The sequence below is a fragment of the Bos indicus x Bos taurus genome, chromosome 23 (genome assembly GCF_003369695.1).
Source record: "Bos indicus x Bos taurus breed Angus x Brahman F1 hybrid chromosome 23, Bos_hybrid_MaternalHap_v2.0, whole genome shotgun sequence".
Taxonomy (NCBI): domain Eukaryota; kingdom Metazoa; phylum Chordata; class Mammalia; order Artiodactyla; family Bovidae; genus Bos; species Bos indicus x Bos taurus.
In genome coordinates, this window is record NC_040098.1 from 50,547,268 (window position 1) to 50,567,270 (window position 20,003).

Consider the following 20,003-nt stretch of genomic DNA (forward strand, 5'->3'; position numbering starts at 1 on the left):
TATCCGGGCAGCCTCCGCACGTGCGCCCTGCCGGCACTGCGCACGTCCGCGGGGCGAGGGAAGGGGCGGGGCGAGCCGAGCCTGGAGGGTCTGCGCGGGCAGAGCATGGCCACGTTGCGCCGGCTGCGAGAGGTGCCCCGGCACCTGCTGGTCTGCGAGAAGTCCAACTTCGGCCATGACAAGTCGCGCCACCGGCACCTCGTGGAGACGCACTATTACAATTACAGGGTGAGTCCTGGCCCTGGGTCCGCGAATCGCGCACCCTCCCTCCCGCGGGAGCGGGAGGCTGGGGGAGAACCGGGCTCTCCTCCGGGAGCCCGCCCTCGTCGCGCGGGGGGGGCGGGGCGGGGCGGGGCCCTCGCTCGGCATGCTGGGAGCTGTAGTCTCTCCGTGGTTCCAGGCTCGTGTGTTAGCTCGCTTCAGGACCACAAGTCCCAGGGTGCACCGGTGCGGGGTGGTGCTCCGCCGTCGAGGGCGGAGCAGGGTTCACCGGGCCTCTAGTCTCTTACTGTGGCCTGGCCCCGCCCCAGGCGTGCTGCGTCCCGAGGACGGGGCCGGGAGGCGGGGCGGGGCCGGGAGACGGGGGCGGGGCCAGGACGGGCCGGGGCGGGGCGGCCTCTCTCCTTCCCAGCCGCTGGCTTCTTGCGCCCGCGCGTGTCTCCGGAGCGGCGAGCCCAGACACGTCCGGGAGCTGCTTGCTCCTCTAAACGGCTTGCGGGGGCTAGTTTGATCCCCGAAAAGCTTTTTCTTCTGCCCGCTGCTCTCCGCCTTGTCCATCCAGAGCGCCAGGGAGGCATTTGGGCAGCTTTTGGCAGAAATTCGCCTCGGCGGCCTTGCCCGCAGCGATGTTTGCTGGTGGTCTCTGGAAGTGTCGCCCGCCCCGGGGCCCTTTTCGCGGCTGAGGCGTCAGTGGGGTTACTGACTGGACCTGCTGAGAGGAGGAGACACCCCCTGACTCCCGGGCAGTGTCTGCTGGGAAGGCTTCACCGACCCGTGCAAGTGGGGAGGGCTCCAGACTAGACCTTGAAATGGAAGCGCGTGAAGCCTCACACTTTTAAGCTGATCAGCCTAATCCCAACTCAGGCCTCACTGGCCAGTGTCTCAGACACAAGTGGCGACCCCGGTTAGTGTCCCCGCTTTGGGAGAGTGGCCTTTTTCAAGGTGTGGAGCAGCCGGGCACCGCTTGAAACCTGTCGGGTTGAACGTCTCTGCTCTAGATGGGTAGCTCTTCACAGACAGCCGTCTGGGAGGTGCGCCGTCGCCGTGTCCTCCACCCCACGTGCAGAGCTTTTCTGTCGGGATAGTGGGAACACCCAGCTGACTTCTGCTTCCATGCAGCCTCTTACTAACCAGTGTCCCTAAATTCCTTACGCCCTAAGGGACAGTTCCTCTGATTCCAGCCTGGTACCAGGATACACAGATTTGGGGATATTCACTTGTACTTGTTGAGTCCCTAAGTCATGTCTGACTTTTGTGGCCCCACAGACTGTAACCGGCCAGGCTCCTCTGTCCATGGGATTTCCCAGGCAAGAATACTGGAGTGGGTTGCCATTTCCTTTTCCAGGGGATCTTCCTGACCCAAGGATCAAACCCACGTCTCTTGCATTGGCAGGCAGATTCTTTACCCTAAAATTCTATTTCCCTAAAAATTAATTAATGTAGTGACAGGAACAGGACATCAAATATATTGCTTATTTTCAAAAGATAAAACGCAAGCAAGAGTTTCCCATTAAAATTATTTTTTCACTCAATTTTCCTATACTGTGCACTTGAATTCAGAAATGGAAAACGAATTGTTAGATTTCTCTTTTCCTGAGATTAGTAAATTAATTTCAGAGTTTTGTTGAAAGTTGTGGAGGCATGGTTAGTAGCCTTAATTATGTTGTATCATCACTAAATCCTGGGTGTTGATCTGCATGAAAATAAAACTTGTTTAAAGCTATTATGGAGTATAACCTGCAAAAATACTGAATCGCATGCTCTACACATGAAACTAGTATAATACTGTAAGTCAACCATGCTTCTATTGTTAATAAAAAAAAGTAAGTTTTTTATATTGTATATTCCAATAGGTTTCGTTTCTGATTCCTGAATGTGGGATACTCTCAAAAGAACTGAAAGATCTGGTCATGGGATTCGGACCCTATTACTTTGTGAAGCATTTACCTCTTTATGAGTTAATCACACACGAATTCATCAATACTTTTGTCAAGAAAGGTAAGAAAAACTACGCAGTGTCTGTGAACATGTTGGGATGCAGAAGGCGGGGAGGCCACATCGCAATTCCAGGGCTCCTGCCGTGTTTGAATCAGACTGATGGAGTTCGTCTGTGAGCTCAGGCGTGTGCGGCCCGCCCTCTGCCCCTCAGGAGCTCAGCCTGCTCTGTGCATCCTCAGGCTTGGTTTCTGGTCCCACGGGGGTGTTGTCACACAAGGCTCGCGGAGAGGAAGAGCTTTCCGGCCCTGTGCTCAGATGCGCTGCCGTCGGGCGCGGCTGCAAGGACCGCTGTGCTCCACGCAGTGCCCTCAACAGCCGTCTCAGCATGTTGGTCTCCTGATGCAGCCACGCTGCCGTCTACACGGCCAGGTGCTGACGGGGGCCCAGCCTACTCCTCTTGGACCCTGCGGCCCTCAGTCCCATCTGTGTCTGCTGGGTTGACTGGCTTGTTCCAGTTACTTCCCCGGAGCCACTCGTTTGAAACCATTCCAGCGTCTTTAAGGATCTGCCCTCACTGCAGGCATCACTGCACAGGAGCCACTGGCCTCTTGTCGTCGGTCTTACTGACCTGATTCCTTTTGTCGGTTTTGAAACTGGATGCTGAGGAATTCCCCAGTGGTCTGGTGGTGAGGACTCCAGGCTTTCACTGCCCAGGGCCTGGGTTCAATCCTTGGTCAGGGAACTAGGATGACACAAAATGCATGGTGTAGCCAAAAAAAATAAAGAAAGTCTGATGCTTTAATTGCTAACGCTGCGGGCCCGGGCACGGCAGGCGCTTTTACCTGGGTGACTCGACGTCGCCCAGCAGCGACACTGTGAGATGGGCCTGCAGCCCCCATTTTACAGGTGAGGAATCGAGGCTCAGGGAGCCCGAGCGGCTCTGTTTCTGTCACACAAGCTCTTGGCAGGTTGGAGTCCCACCCGGAACTCGGCCTGCTGGTGTGCGCGCCGCCTGCCCTTGCACTCGGCCTCTGTGCAGCGTCCGCACAGCTGCATGCACTTGCTCTGCCGTGCTAGCCGGCTTGCACAGGCAGGCCCTGGATGGGGACGTGGACGAGCTGGGCCTGGCCTCGCGTGTCCTCCACCTTCACTTTGGCCGGTTTAGGGTTACTGAGTGAGCGGGACCCGTAACCCGGAAGATTGGTTATCATGTTAAACTAATCCACTAACTTTTTGTGGATTTTTTTCTTAATTTCTCCTCTGGGCTGTCTTTCAGGTTCGTGCTATGCGCTGACATACAACACAAATATTGATGAGGATAATACTGTTGCCCTGCTGCCAAATGGTAAGCACACTCATTTTTCCTTCATTCTTCAGGAAATGCATACTGTAAAAAAGAAAAAGTCAAAATCATACAGGTGTGAGTAAAGTGACGGTCCACACCTTCATCCAGCTCCCCTCAAACTCATTCCCATTCTTAGCAGGTACTCTTACTAGCGGGTCGGTATTTATTCTTCGAGACACATTCTGTGAATTTAAAATCACACATACAGGTTGTTCCTTTTCTTTAAAAAAACGTGGATTATGTCACACTCTATTGTCTCTCAATTTTCTTTTTTTCCCCAAGGTCTGTATCCTAGACATCTTTCCATATCAGTGCATACAGTTTTAATTTACTATTTTTAATGTCTTGAAAAAATCCCAAAGAAGTGTACCATAATTTGTTTATTCTTCCTTTAATAAAAAGATTAATTTCTAGTTTCACTATAATAAAGAATGTCTTTGTACATGTAATTATAAATAATACTCTTGTTTATAAGTAAGATATATATAGATAAATAATGTACTTGTATTATGAAAAGATCTTTATGTGCACTGGTGTTTAACTGCTCAATTTGCCTTGCTTTATCTTAGAGAACATGTTATATTTTTATTTTATTTTTTAACACCAAAAACATGAGAACACATTATATGTTTAATGTCTCTTTCTGGGAATTATTATTTGATTTATAGGGAAATTAATTTTATCCCTGGATAAAGACACTTATGAAGAAACTGGACTTCAGGGCCGTCCCTCTCAGTATTCTGGCAGGAAAACCATGAGATTCAGTAAGTATGGTGCTCTCTCCATCAGTTTCTAACAAAAGGTAGTGGTCTTCTGTAGCAGTTCGAATTTACATGTTTGAACTGCTTCTGTTCTCCTTGTGTAGAAGCAGTGTGGCTTAGTCTCGTCTTTAAAATTCCTCATCAGAGAGGATGAGATCCTGCTGTGCAGCCAGGTGACTTTCGCGACTGCATCTCATAAAGGTCGTAGATGTGGACCTGGTCTGTTAGAAACCTATGTTTCGGGTCACGGGTTCGAAGTAATGAACCCAACTTGGTCTTCGTTTTTTAAGTTTTGCGTTGAAGCGTGGTGGATGCGCGGTGTGTGTAGTTGCTGCTGTGCGGCAGAGTGACTCGGTTATGCATGAATACGCGCTGGTTTTCGTCTTCTTTTCCACGATGGTTTATCACAGGATATGGACTGTAGCTCCCTGTGCTCTACAGTAGACCTTGTCGCTTACCCATCTACATCTACAGGTTTTTATCTGCTCCAACTTGGTCTTAGTAAAGAATTTCCTTTAATTTTCCCAAGTGTTATGATTCCTAGTAGAAATCACCCATGACTGAGGAGATGGAGCTCTGCTGACCGTCTGCTTGAACGTCGGTGGTCACGGCTGCCGCCTGCACGGCTTGATTAGAGTTGAACTCTGCCCTTGGTCTTTGACTGGGAAAAGTGTGAATTTTAAACACCTGTTGTGATTAGCTCAATTCCTGAAATGCCCATCAAAAGCAGAGTTTTGATTTGGTAAACCAAAGGGAGGGCAAGGAGAACAAAGTGACTTTTTTCATCCATGAATTTTCCAAAACTCCTGATGTTTTCAATCCAGCATGTATTGCACAGTGCAAGCTGTGTGTGTATGCATGAACTATTTATTCCTCTCCATTTTTTAAAGTTGTTTCCATTGATCTGATGGATTTATCCTCTAACCTGGACTCCAAGAAGTATAAAAGAGTGTCTTGGGCCTTCAAAGAAAAGAAGCCGTTGAAGTTTGATTTTCTTTTGGCATGGCATCAAACAGGTATGAAAAATAAATTGTGTAATAACGATACAGCGGTGTTGAAATCTAATTGTTAGCTGCAGGGGCGTAGTGAGGAGGGCGTGGTGATCAGCCTGCTGGTCAGGGATGCTGCGCACCTACATGGCGTAGTGAGGAGGGCGTGGTGATCAGCCTGCTGGTCAGGGGTGCTGCGTGCCCACATGGATGTAGGTGCCCGCCCTTCCTTGCCACCCACAGCCCACAGCCCGCCAGGCTCCTCTTTCCATAGGACTCTCCAGGCCAGAATACTGCAGTGGGTAGCCATTCGCTTCTCCAGGGGATCTTCCTGACCCAGGGATCGAACCTAAGCCTCCCTCACTGAAGATTCTTTACTCTCTGAGCCAGCAGGGAAACCCTTACGTTACTTAAGTTTTACCAAAAGAAGTGGAAGTAGTGCTCAGCATGTGTCTCGCAGTGAACTTCCGTGGAGGTGGTGGGCACCCCGGGAGGGAGAGGGCACCCCCAGGCTCTCTCCCCCAGAACCACACTCAGCATCTTATCCTCACGCCGTCAGAGCTTTGACCTGGGTCCGTAAGCATCTGTGCTTTATCTTGATGTATCTCACACATCTGTTAGCAAGCTGTGTCTTAAGGTGATTGCCTCTTCGTTTCGTGCCATTTCGAACTAACGAAGGTTTGGTAGGGAGGGACGCTCTGCTTTGGGACAGCAGGGAGCCTGTAAGCTTTGTTAAGGAACCTGTGCGGTCCCCTCTGGCATCCGCATAGTTCTGGATCGTCCAGCTGTGCCACCGGCTGCCTCCGTCTCCCTGGGTTACGTGTCCGCCCAGAGCTCTTGAGGATGGTCTCCTAGCAGCTGACCTTTCCCGTTTCTCTCCTTCCTCCCTCCAGCTCGGCTCCAGCAGCCTTGGCCGGAATGCTTTAAAGTAACAATTCTAGTGATGTATACAAACTGCTTCTTAGACGTTTCAGGGTCATAATCAGGCATGTTGTTAAATGTCAGATTAAACTTGTTGTAACTTCTGCTTGACTGGAACAATACATTGTTCACCGTACATTCTGATCTGTTTACAACCACCTCACTCCTTTTCGAAGTGTTATCTTTGGCCCAAACCAAGATTATAAGGAATCAGAGCATCGTAGTTACGTGGTGTGGTTCTCTCTCTTGGAGAAAAGGAAAGCCCTGGTCCGTTTTGGAAGTAGGCCCCTCTGTCTGCTCTTCCTGGGAAGGTCGTGGTCCCTGGTCTGACAGGGCTGCCTGCGTGAACCCTGGGTCTGCAGCACCTCAGTGCAGCTTCTGTGCGTGTGGTGTGGCCCCAGGGCCGAGAGGCCGGCATCTCAGTGGCCTGGAGTCTATGGAAGGCCTCCTGTGTGTTGGGTTCTGGAGAGCTCTGTGTTCTAAGACCCCTAGGTATTTTAGGGGCTTGTTGAGACCTGTGAAAGGCCTGAGGTTTTTGCCCTACTTGCAAGCTATGAAGTTAGCCTGCGCCGTCTCCTGGGCACTGGCAGGAGACACGAGACGCCCAGGGTCAGAAGTAGAGGACCGAATTACTCCCAGCAGTCGCAGCGTCCAGAGCATCAGCCTTTGCACCAGTTCACCAGGTCCCGGTTCCTGCAGGGGGCCGCTCAGGCCCGTGACACTGGTGCAGGCAGGGGGCAGCTGTTCAGAAGGGCAGCCTGGAGCCTCAGGAGTGCAGACCTTTTATCCTGGGCAGTGAGCCTGCTGATCTCTGCCCTGGAGGGAGGGAAGCGGGAGGGAGGTATTCTAATACAGCCTGCCCCATGCTCCAAGGCGTCACTGTTTCCGTCTTCCAAGGCCACCGGAAAATGCTTCAGGACCCCCTGGGTCTTACTGGGTGTTGAAGGCAAGCTGGACTGAGGTTCTGCCACTCGGCTCCTCTTCTGTCTCCTGTTTCCAGAGTGTGCAGATACGCTCCTTTCTCTGTGTGTGTAGAGTTCACTAATTTTGAAGCATAAGCAAAGCTTTGGGTTTTACTTACTAGCTCAAAAGTTGCTTAGTGGAGCAGATGATGAGAGCAGTGTGGGTTGAATCTGAAAGCATTCGGATTTTCCAGGAAGACGAATGTTGACATAACTTTGGCTCTAGGAGCTGGAAGCAACTTAATCGGTTTTACTTTGAGTAAAGCTTTGTACAGCGCCCCCTGGTCTGACCTCACCCTCCCTGCTTCCCGAAACCCTCAGGCGGGAACGGGGTGGGCTCAGGGACTCGCTGAGCGTGTTCACACTCTTCAAGCGGCCTTATTTGGTGTGTCTGAAGGTGCAGAAGGATCCACGATGATGTCATACTTTTCCGGTTACGGAATTCAGGAGCATCAGCCAAAAATAGCGCTGAGCACGACGCCGGACCTGCGGTGCCCCGTGCTGCGGAGCGGCCTGCTCGGGGGCGAGCCGGAGGCGGCCTGCAGCGCCCACGAGCTCTTCGACTGGCTGGGCGCCGTCTTCAGTCACGCAGACCTGTGCGTACGAGGGGGCTCCCAGGTCCCGGCGGGCTGCGGCTGGCTTCTCATTTCTAAGGGGTTTAGTACTCTGAAAGTGATGCAGTGATGGATATAAAGGCGTCTTCTTGTTTTTCTTTTGCTTGCAGAAATAACGAGCCTTATAATTTCGTATCAACCTACTGCTGTCCACAGCCGAGCGCGGTGGTGGCCCAGGCGTCCCTGTGCTCTGTCACTGGTTTCCTCCTCCCGGAGCGGATATGTGTCCTGTTGGAGCAGCTGTGGTGAGAATGCCTTTTGCTGCTCGTTCTGTCCTGGCGTCTGCACCTCCGTGATGTTCTGGGGGCGGCGCTCGTGATGCAGGTCCCACAGTCCTCCGGCACTCATGTCCTTTTTCCCCTCTTGCTTGGGTTCCCGTGCAGTAACATCATCACCTTGCGTGATGTAATTAGTTATCCCTGGTGATGTTGCCACATCCTTGTCCTTTCGGAAGGAGAAGAGCTGAACTGTGCTTCTTGAGAACAGACTGCTTGCTCTTCTTGCCCTGCCTCGCCCAGACCGTTTCAGCGCAGTCAGGTACAGGATCTCGTAAGAAAACAGCGGAGCTCCACGGATCACGTGCTGGTCTGGTTTACGTGTTGGAGTTCTGCAAAATGCTTCACGTTTTGAAATGGGTGGGAAAAGGAGTGGACCACCTCTGAATCCACAGCCTAGCCCTAACATCCGTGAGTCCCTGGGCGCCAGTGACACGCCCCGGGCTGCGTGGTGTAAAGCAGCAGGGAGTTTCCATTCCGGCAGGCGTCCTGTAAACGGCGCCCCGTAAACGGCGCCCCGTAAACGGCGTCAGGCCCCAGTCCCTACTGAGAAGACTCGAGAGCGAGCCTGGTGCCTTCGGAGTTGTCACTTGGAAAATATCAAAGATGTAGCTGTTGAGGCTTTTCCTTTTTAAATCCAGCATCCCTTTTTCACGTTTTTGCTTTGTGCTTTGATTTTCCTCAGTAAGAAGGTTGAAGTTTCAAAAACTTTAAAAGAGAAACCCGGTGTTCTGCAGTGTCTCAGTCCACAGAACCCCCGACAGCAGGACTCTTAAAGGGGGGAAAGGGTTCTTAACGCAGTTTGCGGAGACGTTTTTTTGTTCTTTGAATCATATATGCTCTCCCACAGTGAAGGTAGGAGCCGCTGGAGTTTGTCCTGTGCGCTGCATAGTGATGAACCTTTACTGAATTCACAGCATAGCACCAGGAGGTGAATTTCTGTCTTCTGATTCTTATGAATAAAAGCTTAGGTGGAAGCTTCATAGGAGCATCTGAAATACCATTGATCCTGAATAAGTAAAAATGAAGATAAATGTGACCATCCCTAAGTCTCCCTGTTTGTTAAGAAGTGTCTGTCTTTTTCAGTCGCTACTTTGATGAACCAAAGTTGGCCCCGTGGGTGACGCTGTCCGTTCAAGGCTTTGCAGACAGCCCTGTTTCCTGGAGAGAAAGTGAACACGGTTTTCAGAAAGGAGGAGAACACTTATACAACTTCGTGATCTTTAATAATCGGGACTACTGGCTTCAGATGGCCGTGGGGGCGGATGACGACTGTCCCCCGTAACAAGCGCAGAATTTACAACCACGCTTGTCGATGTTTGTCATCGTTCGTGGCAGCGTGAGGACTGTTCGCTCAGCCTTGGATGAGGTTTCTCAGGTCATCGCCTGCCAGCATCTGCTCTGGACTCGGGCCCCTCCTCTGCGCACGGCCGGGCCTACTGTCCAGCGGAAGCTCGCAGCTGGTGTCTCCTCGTCCGTGTGAGCCCAGAGGGTGGGTGACTGCCTGGTGCCTTTGGCCAGGATGGCCAGGGACCCGGGGTTCTGGGACCGTTGGGTAAAATGTGCGCTGTGACTAGCTTTCTCACATAATAATAACAGGCAGTCCTTACATCACACTCAGCAGAGCCAGTTCCTGCATTGAGTGCTGTTCATGTGTTACTTCGCCTGAGTCTCACATCAGTCCTTTGAGGGAGCATAAGCCGCTGAAGTCACCCTGCTTGTGGGTCAGGACTGGGCCTCAGGCCAGCTGGTTCCTGCTTCTGGGTCAGGAGGGGTGTTTAGATGCTGTAATGGTTAAAGAGCGAGTTGCAGTAACTTACAAGGGAAGAGAATCTGGAAAAGAACATATATATAATATATATTTATGAAGAAAGTCAAAGTGTTAGTTGCTCAGTCATGTCCGAATCTGTGTGACCCCATGGACTGTAGCCCACCAGTCTCCTCTGTCCATGGAATTCTCCAGGCCAGAGTACTGGAGTAGGTAGCCGTTCCAGGCAGATTCTTTACCTTCTGAGCCGTATGTATGTATATATGTGTGTGTGTGTGTATATATATATACACACACACACATGTAAAACTGAATCCCTGTGCTTTATACCTGAAACGAAAGTGACATCATAACTGAACTACAGTTTTTGTTTAAAATGGGATTTCTCTGGCAGTCCAAATGATTAGGATGCTGCGCTTCCAATGCAGGGCGTTCAGGTTTGATCCCTGATCTGGGAACTCAGGTCCCACATGCCACACAGAGCAGCCAAAAAATTTAAAAAAAGAAAGGAAGAAGTTGAAAGAACTTTCTTCCCCAGCAATGCGACTTGATAAGGACCCACTGACAACTACTTAAATTTCCAGAATACCTGTCAAGAGCCGTTTTTAAAAATGTATCCATGAGCTGCAAAATAATTAAGAATTTTCAAAAGCTAAATAATTTGGCCACATGAAATTAAATTAGAAATCAATAAATAAAGATCCTTCAATATCCCCAAATATTTGTCAGTGAAATAACTCACAAGTCAAAGAACAAATCTAAAGAGAAATTAGAATGTAATTTGAAATGAATTTTTAAAAAAACTAGAATTTGTGGGTTCTTGCTAAAGCAGTAGTTAGAGGGTAACTTGTAGCTTTAAATGTCTGTATTAGAAAGAAAAAGAGGTTTTCTATCAGTGACGTCGGTTCCCACTTTAAGAAGCAGTGAAACGAGTAAGGCCAAAGTAGGCAGAAGGAAAGGAATAATAAAGGTCAAACTGGCAACCAGTGAAATGAAAGAGAAGGATTAATCCAGAAGCTTGTTCTCTGGGAAAATCAGGAGAATTGATAAATCTCCAGCCAGATCAGTGAGGGGAAGAGACCAGGTGCCAGTGTGAGGAGTGGGAGGGGCAGCATCACTGAAGACCCCATAGACAATTAATAGGGAGTGTTTGGAGCACCTTTGACCTAATTTAAGAACATAGGTGAAACTGATCAATTCCTTGAAGGACACATTACCAGAGCTCCCCAAGAAGAAATAGGTGAAACCTTTCTAAAACCCCTGTGACTTCAGTGGTGAGTTTTAGCAAATGTTTGAAGAAATAATACCATTTCTACACAAATTCCACCACTCATTCTATGGGGTCAGCGTTACCCTGGTTTCAAACTTAACCTAGGTATCCTGGCTAGACAAAAAGCTACCGAACAAATGTTCTTTATGAACATGGGTGCAAAAACTTGAAGCAAAAGTTCAGTGAATTAAAACCTATGAGATGACAAAAAATGTAATATGTCGTGGTCATAGGGTTTATCCCAGGAATGCAGGGTTCGTTAAAGATTCACATAATCGTTGCAATCAATCAGTACTAGAAAGGTATTTGACAAAATCCACTGTTGCAAAGAGTTGGACACATCTGAGTGACTAACACTTTTCACTTTCACTCACACTATCTGCTTCTGGTAAAAAGTCCTGCAAACTAGGAATAAAGGGACTTTGCCCAATCTGATTAAAAGGCACCTGCAGAAACCCTACAGCTCACATCGAACTTAATTGTGAAGGACTGAATTCTGTCCCCCAGGATCAGGGAGAAATCGGGGATGTCTCTGTTAATCATTGTATTGGAGTTTCTAGACTGCAACCAGACAAGAAACAGAATTAAGAACATCCAAATTGGAATGAAAAAAAATTGTTTTCTTTTTCACAGATGACATTATCATCTATGTAGAAAATTCAATGAAATTTATAAGGTATTAGAACTAATAAGTGTATCAAGGCTGCAGAATGTAAAGTAATAAGCAAAAATCAATTATATTTCTATATGTTAGCAACGAACAGTTGGGAAGTGAAATGAAAACCTTTATAATAGCATAAAAAAAGGTAGTTTGGAATAAGTGACAAAAATGTGAAAGACCAGTTGTTGCAACCTCATGGACTGTAGCCCACCAGGCTCCCCTGTCCATGGAATTCCCCAGGCAAGAATACTGGAGTGGGTTGCCATTTCCATCTCCAGAGGATCTTCCCCACCCAGGGATTGAACCCATGTCTCCTTCGCTAGCAGGCAGATTCTTCACCTCTGAGTCACCAGGGAAGCCTTAGACATAGAACTATTAAAGACCTAAGTAAACAGTGCTGTATTATACCTTGTTCATGGTCAGAAGACTCAATATTGTTAAGCTGGCATTCCAAAATACAGATTCACCATAGATTGAGTACAACCCCAGCAGGCTACCCTGTGTCTGTATGTAAATAGACAAGCTGATTCTAAAATTTTTGTAGAATTGCAAAGGACCTAGAGTAGCCTCCAGGGCTGTTTCAGAACTTGACCGTCCAGCACCCCAAAGCCTCTAGCTGCCCCAGTCTTCTTCCTTCAACGTGATCTTCACCACCAGTCCAAGCAGGAAGTCAGGAGGTAGTGTTTTTCAGTGAGTCCCATTGTGATCTATAGGGATGCCTGCTGTCAGAAAGGAAGTCTTGTAATAAGGAACTTAATTTAGGAGGTGCTAGTTGTTGGGGGCTTCCCAGATGGTGCCAACATAGGAGACTCAGGAGATCCCCTGGAGTTGGAAATGGCAACCCACTCCAATTTCTTGCCTGGGAAACCCTATGGACAGAGGAGCCGCGTGGACTGTGGTCCATGGGGTCACAAAGAGTCAGATATGACTGAGCACACACATGTGTAGTTAACACTGGAAATAAGATTTATTGCTGTTAATTCTTTGGAATAATCTGTGGTTGACTAGGTTTTCCAAACTGTATCTGCTGGTTAATACCATTTTCAACTATTTCCCATGTAAAGTTAAATATTTGGTATAAAAGGGATTTTAAAAGGCTTGAGTGGAGGAATTTATGTCAGTAGGAAAATAGACTTATAGATCTTTAAGAAACAAATGTCAGGAGGTTTCTGGAAAGAAAGAAACAAGAAAATTACCAATCCGTCTTCTTAAGTTTGAAGCGTGGGCGTCGGTAAAGGGCAACCAGCCAAAAAAGCCAAGCTATAGAGGTCCCTATCTGAGCTAAGATTGTGCTCAAATTCTTTCAGTGTAATTTACCAGGACTTGGGGATCAGAAAGACCACTGCAAGCGTATTCTTGAGAATCCAGATGAGAGGAAAGGTTTCTTTGGGTGCTAAGTTACTGCTATCTGGATCTTCATAAATCAAGCTAAATTATTTAGCAGGAAGCCGAGAGTGACCCACCCATTTCTGAAGAAGTGACCAGAGATCAGAGATGTTTATTTTCATCTCTTATAATTGAAGAAATGTTTGTCTTGTTTTTCTGTTGCCTGAGGTTGAAGTTTCTTCCCTCCTGTTGTGTTGCCTGTAAACCCATGAGTCATTTTTACCACCAAACTCCTGGATTCTCCAGAGACAATTGGAAGGTATATATATATATATATATATATAAATGTAAAATATGTGAATACATAGTCATGTATAATGTTTATTATATAATACAAATATTTGTCTATTATACATCATGAATATAATACATAATAAACAATATATAATTATAATAAACAGTATATAATAATTATATAGTAGGGGTTGCAAAGAGTCGGACATGACTTCAGTTCAGTTCAGTCACTCAGTTGTGTCTGACTCTGTGACCCCATGGCGTGCAGCAGGCCAGGCCTCCCTGTCCATCACCAACGCCCGGAGTTTACTCAAATTCATGTCCATTGAGTCAGTGATGCCATGCAACCATCTCATCTTCTGTCGTCCCCTTCTCCGGCCTTCAGTCATTCCCAGCATCAGGGTCTTTACCAATGAGTCGGTTCTTTGCATCAGGTGGCCAAAGTATTGGAGTTTCAGCTTCAACACCAGTCCTTCCAATGAATATTCAGGACTGATCTCCTTTAGGATGGTCTGGTTGGATCTCCTTAGGGACTAAATGAAAACAGTACCATAAGAGTGTGTGTGTGTGTGTGTGTGTGTGTGTGTCCTTTTGTCTCTGGAGGATCCAGGAAGCGAGGTGGTGAAAATGACTCGTGGGTTTAGAGACGACACACCAGGAGAAAACACTCCAACCTTGGGCAGTAGGAAAACAAGATAAACATTTCTTCAATTAGATGAAAATAAATATCTCTGATCTCTGGTCATTTCTTCAGAAATGGGTGGGTCTCTCTTGGCTTTCTGCTAAATAATTTAGTTGATTTATGAAGAGTATTTTGAACTGTGGTGCTAGAGAAGACTCTTGAGCGTCCCTTGGACTGCAAGGAGATCAGTCCTGAATATTCATTGGAAGGACTGATGTTGAAGCTGAAACTTCAATACTTTGGCCACCTGATGTGAAAAGCCAACTCATTGTAGAAGACCCTGATGCTGGGAAAGATTGCAGGCAGGAGGAGAAGGGGACAACAGAGGATGACATGGTTGGGTGGCATCATTGACTCAATGGGCAGGAGTTTGAGCAAATTCTGGGAGATAGTGAAAGTCAGGGAAGCCTGGTGTGTTGCAGTCCACGGGGTCTCAAAGGGTCAGACATAACTTAGACTGAACAGCTACATGAAGAATATTATTAATACAGATCTTCTTTGACTTATGATGGAGTTACATCCTGATAAGCCCATTATAATGTGAAATTAAGTTGAAATGCATTTACTACACCTCACCCACCAAACACACATCACAGCTTACCCTAGCCTACCTTAAACATGCTCAGAACGCTTAACTTAGCCCAGTCAGGCAGAATTACCTACCACAAAGCCTGTTTTATAGTGGTGTTGTGACCACGTATCATTCATCACGTGCTGTGCTGAAAGTGGGACGCACAGGGGCTGGAGGAGCACGCTGTCTGTGTCGGCGGTTCACCGTTGCGGTGGCGGGGCTGGCCGGGATCCGCCCGGCATCAAGAGAGACGCCCTTGCTGCACGCACACCGCTCGCCCGGGAAAAGATCGAAACTCAAAGTGTGGTTTCTGCTGAGCGTGTTTCACCTTCGCACCATCGTACAGTTGGAGAATCCTAAGTTGAGACCTTGGCGGGACCACCCGGTTTCCCGTCATGAATTGGCTCCTGCAGTTAGGGGTCTGAGAAGTCCTGCAGCTTCTGCGTCTGCAGGCTGTGGACCCAGGAGAACGGGTGTGGTCCGTCCGAAGACCCAGGGACCAGGGGAGGGCAGAGACGCGTGCCCTGGCTCAGCACTCGGAGTGCTAACCACTCCTTGCTTGGCTTTTTGTGCTATTCAGGCCTTCAGGGATGGGATGAGGCCCACACACCCTTCAGCCTCCCTAGTGGCTCAGTGGTAAAGAATCTGCCTGCCAATCAATGCAGGAGATGCAGGTTCCATCCCTGGGTTGGAAGATTCCCCTGGAGGAGGAAACGGCAACCCACTCCTGTATTCTTGCCTGGGAAATCCCGTGGACAGGGGAGCCTGGCAGTCTGTGGGGTCAAAAAAGAGTCGGACACAACTTAGCAACTAAACAGCACTGGCACTGAGGAGGTGAGTCTGCTGATCCAAACGCTAAGCTCACCTAGGAACCCCTTCCCAGACACCCCCAGAGACATTTAGCCAAATACCTGCATACCCCATGATCCAGTCTGGCTGGTGCATAAATTGACTCACACTCGCATGGTTACTGTGGCCTGTTGTAAAACTTCTGGAGCGCCTGGCTTGCACTCTGTGGTTTCTGGTGCTGCTTAGGAAGAACAAATCTGACTCTATTGGCTCTGTTCCTTTAGCCCTTGTGTTTTGTTTTTGCTACAAGTTAATCACCAAAGGATGCCTATAAGCTTAAATTATACATAATAGCCCATCTCTGGGAACCCTGCCTCCCCGGTAATGAGTGTTCAGTTAAATACCTTTGTTTCGCTCCCAGGAAACATCCTAACCAGGCCCACCTGTGGGTGGGAGGAGGGGCTTAACCATCCCTTCCAGGGGCCATCGGGAAACAGGAAGTGGGACTGATGGAAAACAGGACGTGCTCAACTTTGCTCCCAGCAGCAGAAGCCCAATTCTTAACAGGCAAGGTGGTTCTCTGGGACAGGAGCCGTCCTCTCGGCCAGCTGGCTTCCAGATAAACTCGTCCTGCCTCGCCCCACCGCCTGTTCTCTGGCTTTACCAGCCTGTGGTGTGGCGGGCAGTAGGAACTCGGACTCAGCAACCCTGGAGGCTGTGAGAACAGAAGAAATCGATGACTTGGCTTCTCCTTTTGAGGAAAAGACACTTCAGGAAGATGGTTGTCCCTGCCTCGACCAGCTCTCGGCTCAAGCTGACCCGGTAAGTGCATGCTATGGCCTGACAGGAGGGTGTCTCCAGTCAGCCGTGGCCTTCCCCAGGGCAGAAGCCTGCAGACACTTTGCTGGGTCTGCTCTCCTGCCCCTCACCCACGGGCCCCCCCAACCAGCATGTGAAGCCGCTGCCCGGCAGGACAGCAGCTGTCTTTGGAAAGAGCTTGATAGGAGCTGGTTTCCTCCAGGAATGAACACTCTTCTCTGGAGAAAGCACTGCTTTATAGAAACAACCGTTGCCTTAAACAGGCCTGTGCCCCGTTTGCAGAGCAGCAGCTCCTGCGTTAGTAGCTGCAGTGGAGTGGCTCATCTTAGTTTAGGACAGGAGGACTCACGGGGAGAGGGGGTCGGACCTGGGGTAGGACTGAATTCTTTCTCTTTTTATCCCCCTTATGGGTGTGAGCAGGAGGACCTGCTGAAATCCTTGCCCAGCACCTGAGCACCGTCAGCAGGAAGGCCTCGGCGAGCAGGTAAGATGGAGAGAAATCTGGGCTCTGGGAATCGCGGTTATCGCTCCGTGAGCTCCTTCATGGAGAAGGCAATGGCACTCCACTCCAGTACTCTTGCCTGGAAAATCCCATGGACAGAGGAGCTCCTTCCAAGGAGCAAACAGGCAGAAAAAAAGCATGTTCCTGGAGACTTCCTTCGTTTCTTTCAACTAATGATGTAAGTGGAGCCCTTTGCTTTTCCTGGTGAAGTACTCACAGCTGGGTCTCATTTCAGGTAACAGTTGGCGCTTCCGGGCCCCTGTCCTGTAAATCTTACTGAGTCGCTCGGTGTTTAGGCCAAACTGCCTGATGGTCTTCAGGCAAGGGACCCAGACAAGGTTGGGAGGCTTGAGAATGTAGGGCAGGCTCTTAGTTCACAAGCGGCCAGAGTTTGTCATGTTTTGTTTTGTGGGGTTTTTTTAAGCCTCTAACAAGGTTCGATCTTTGTTCCTGAGGGTAAGTTGTGGGCAGGTGATGGCTCCGAGCTCCCCAAACTTGTCTCTGTGTCTCAGTTGGTCAGCTTTGCCCCTGTTTCATTTTGAATCCACTCCGAAGTTCTCAGAGTAAAAGTACCAGCCAGTATATTTGATTTCCTAGTAAGAGCTGACATTCACCATGCACTGTGTTCAGGCAGGCTGAGCGTTCTGTACACGTTCCATCCCCAAATGCTCACTAAAGACTTTTAAAAAATTGAAGTCTAGTTGATTTTCAATATGGTGTTAGTTTCAGGTGTACAGCAAAGTGATTCCGTTATTTATATACACACACACACACACACACACACACACACATACACACACACACACACACATACATACATACACACACACATACACACACACATACACACACACACATACACACACATACACACATACACACACATACACACATACACACACACACACACATACACACACATACACACACACACACATACACACACACATACACACACACATACACACACACGCACGCACACACACACATACACACACACACACATACACACACACACACACATACACACACACACACACACACATACACATGCACACACGCGCGCGCGCGCGCACACACACACGTGCGCACACACACATACACACACATACATACACATACACACACACACACGCACACACACACACACACACACATACATACACACACACACACACACACACTTTTTTTTCCAGATTCTTTTCTCTTGTTCAGTTCAGTTCAGTCGCTCAGTCGTGTCCGACTCTTTGCGACCCCGTGAACCACAGCACACCAGGCCTCCCTGTCCATCACCAACTCCCGGAGTTCACTCAGACTCACGTCCATCGAGTCAGTGATGCCATCCAGCCATCTCATCCTCTGTCATCCCCTTCTCCTCCTGCCCCCAATCCCTCCCAGCATCAGAGTCTTTTCCAATGAGTCAACTCTTCGCATGAGGTGGCCAGAGTACTGGAGTTTCAGCTTTAGCATCATTCCTTCCAAAGAAATCCCAGGGCTGATCTCCTTCAGAATGGACTGGTTGGATCTCCTTGCAGTCCAAGGGACTCTCAAGAGTCTTCTCCAACACCACAGTTCAAAAGCATCAATTCTTCAGTGCTCAGCTTTCTTCACAGTCCAACTCTCACATCCATACACGACTACTGGAAAAACCATAGCCTTGACTAGACGGACCTTTGTTGGCAAAGTAATGTCTCTGCTTTTCAATATGCTATCTAGGTTGGTCATAACTTTCCTTCCAACAAGTAAGCGTCTTTTAATTTCATGGCTGCAGTCACCATCTGCAGTGATTTTGGAGCCCAGAAAAATAAAGTCTGACACTGTTTCCACTGTTTCCCCATCTATTTCCCATGAAGTGATGAGACCGGATGCTGTGATCTTTGTTTTCTGAATGTTGAGCTTTAAGCCCCCTTTTTCACTCTCCACCTTCACTTTCATCAAGAGGCTTTTCAGTTCCTCTTCACTTTCTGCCATAAGGGTGGTGTCATCTGCATATCTGAGGTTATTGATATTTCTCCCGGCAGTCGCCAGCTCGTGCTTCTTCCAGCCCAGCATTTCTCATGATGTACTCTGCATAGAAGTTAAATAAGCAGGGTGACAATACACAGCCTTGACGTACTCCTTTTCCTATTTGGAACCAGCCTGTTGTTCCATGTCCAGTTCTAACTGTTGCTTCCTGACCTGCATACAGATTTCTGAAGAAGCAGGTCAGGTGGTTTGGTGTGCCCATCTCTTGAAGAATTTTCCACAGTTTATTGTGATCCACACAGTCAAAGGCTTTGGCATAGTCAATAAAGCAGAAATAGATGTTTTTCTGGAACTCTCTTGCTTTTTTCATGATCCAGCAGATGTTGGCAATTTGATCTCTGGTTCCTCTGCCTTTTCTAAAACCAGCTTGAACATCTGGAAGTTCACGGTTCATGGACTGCTGAAGCCTGGCTTGGAGAATTTTGAGCATTACTTTACTAGCGTGTGAGATGAGTGCAATTGTGCCGTACTTTGAGCATTCTTTGGCATTGCCTTTCTTTGGGATTGGAATGAAAACTGCCCTTTTCCAGTCCTGTGGTCACTGCTGAGTTTTCCAAATTTGCTGGCATATTGAGTGCAGCACTTTCACAGCATCATCTTTCAGGATTTGAAATAGCTCAACTGGAATTCCATCACCTCCACTAGCTTTGTTTGTAGTGATGCTTTCTAAGGTCCACTTGACTTCACATTGCAGGATGTCTGGCTCTAGGTCAGTAATCACATCATCGTGAGTATCTGGGTGGTGAAGATCTTTTTTGTACAGTTCTTCTGTGTATTCTTGCCACCTCTTCTTAATATCTTCTGCTTCTGTTAGGTCCATACCATTTCTGTCCTTTATCGAGCGCATCTTTGCATGAAATGTTCTCTTGGCATCTCTAATCTTCTTGAAAAGATCTCTAGTGTTTCTCATTCTATCGTTTTCCTCTACTTCTTTGCTATAAACGATTGAATATAGTTCCCTGTGCTATACAGTAGATCTTTGTTAGTTATTGTATATATAATAGTTTGTGTATGTTAATCCCAAACTCCTAATTTATTCCCCCCAACAAACCTTTACCCTTTAGTAACCATGAGTTTGTTTTCTGTGTCTGGCCCACTAAAGACTCTTAAAGCAAGCGTTACTCACATTTTACATAGAAGGCTAGAGAAATTAAGTAATCTTCCTGAGGTCAGTAGCTAAGTAAGCAGTGAAATCAAAATTGCAAGTTACATCTGATTGTGTAGCTGAGGGTTTTAAACCGATTCCCTTATTCACGTTCGAGATTGGGAGAA

General features: G+C 48.1%; 1 protein-coding gene across 2 annotated transcripts; it reads left to right on the top strand.

The window, feature by feature from the left end:
- Nucleotides 1-46: 46 nt before the first annotated feature.
- On the top strand, nt 47-12,977 carry RPP40 (ribonuclease P/MRP subunit p40). 2 transcript variants are annotated; one of them, XM_027524444.1, is made up of 8 exons: nt 47-228; nt 2,073-2,217; nt 3,434-3,502; nt 4,171-4,266; nt 5,154-5,279; nt 7,533-7,731; nt 7,860-7,994; nt 9,111-12,977. In XM_027524444.1, exons 1-8 carry the CDS (start codon nt 106-108, stop codon nt 9,307-9,309), a joined length of 1,092 nt encoding a protein of 363 aa, XP_027380245.1. In that variant the 5' UTR covers nt 47-105; the 3' UTR covers nt 9,310-12,977. The 2 variants fall into 2 exon arrangements, with proteins under 2 accessions (XP_027380245.1, XP_027380246.1); XM_027524445.1 differs by lacking the exon at nt 47-228 and adding an exon at nt 667-1,123.
- The last annotated feature ends 7,026 nt before the right edge of the window (nt 12,978-20,003 follow it).

What these genes read in the sequence shown, in the direction of transcription:
- RPP40 (XM_027524444.1), top strand. Translation starts at nt 106, where the DNA reads ATGGCCACGTTGCGCCGGCTGCGAGAGGTGCCCCGGCACCTGCTGGTC. An exon ending in CAATACTTTTGTCAAGAAAG is followed by an intron (nt 2,218 to 3,433) that starts GTAAGAAAAACT and finishes GCTGTCTTTCAG; the next exon opens with GTTCGTGCTATGCGCTGACA. An exon ending in GTCCTGTTGGAGCAGCTGTG is followed by an intron (nt 7,995 to 9,110) that starts GTGAGAATGCCT and finishes TGTCTTTTTCAG; the next exon opens with TCGCTACTTTGATGAACCAA.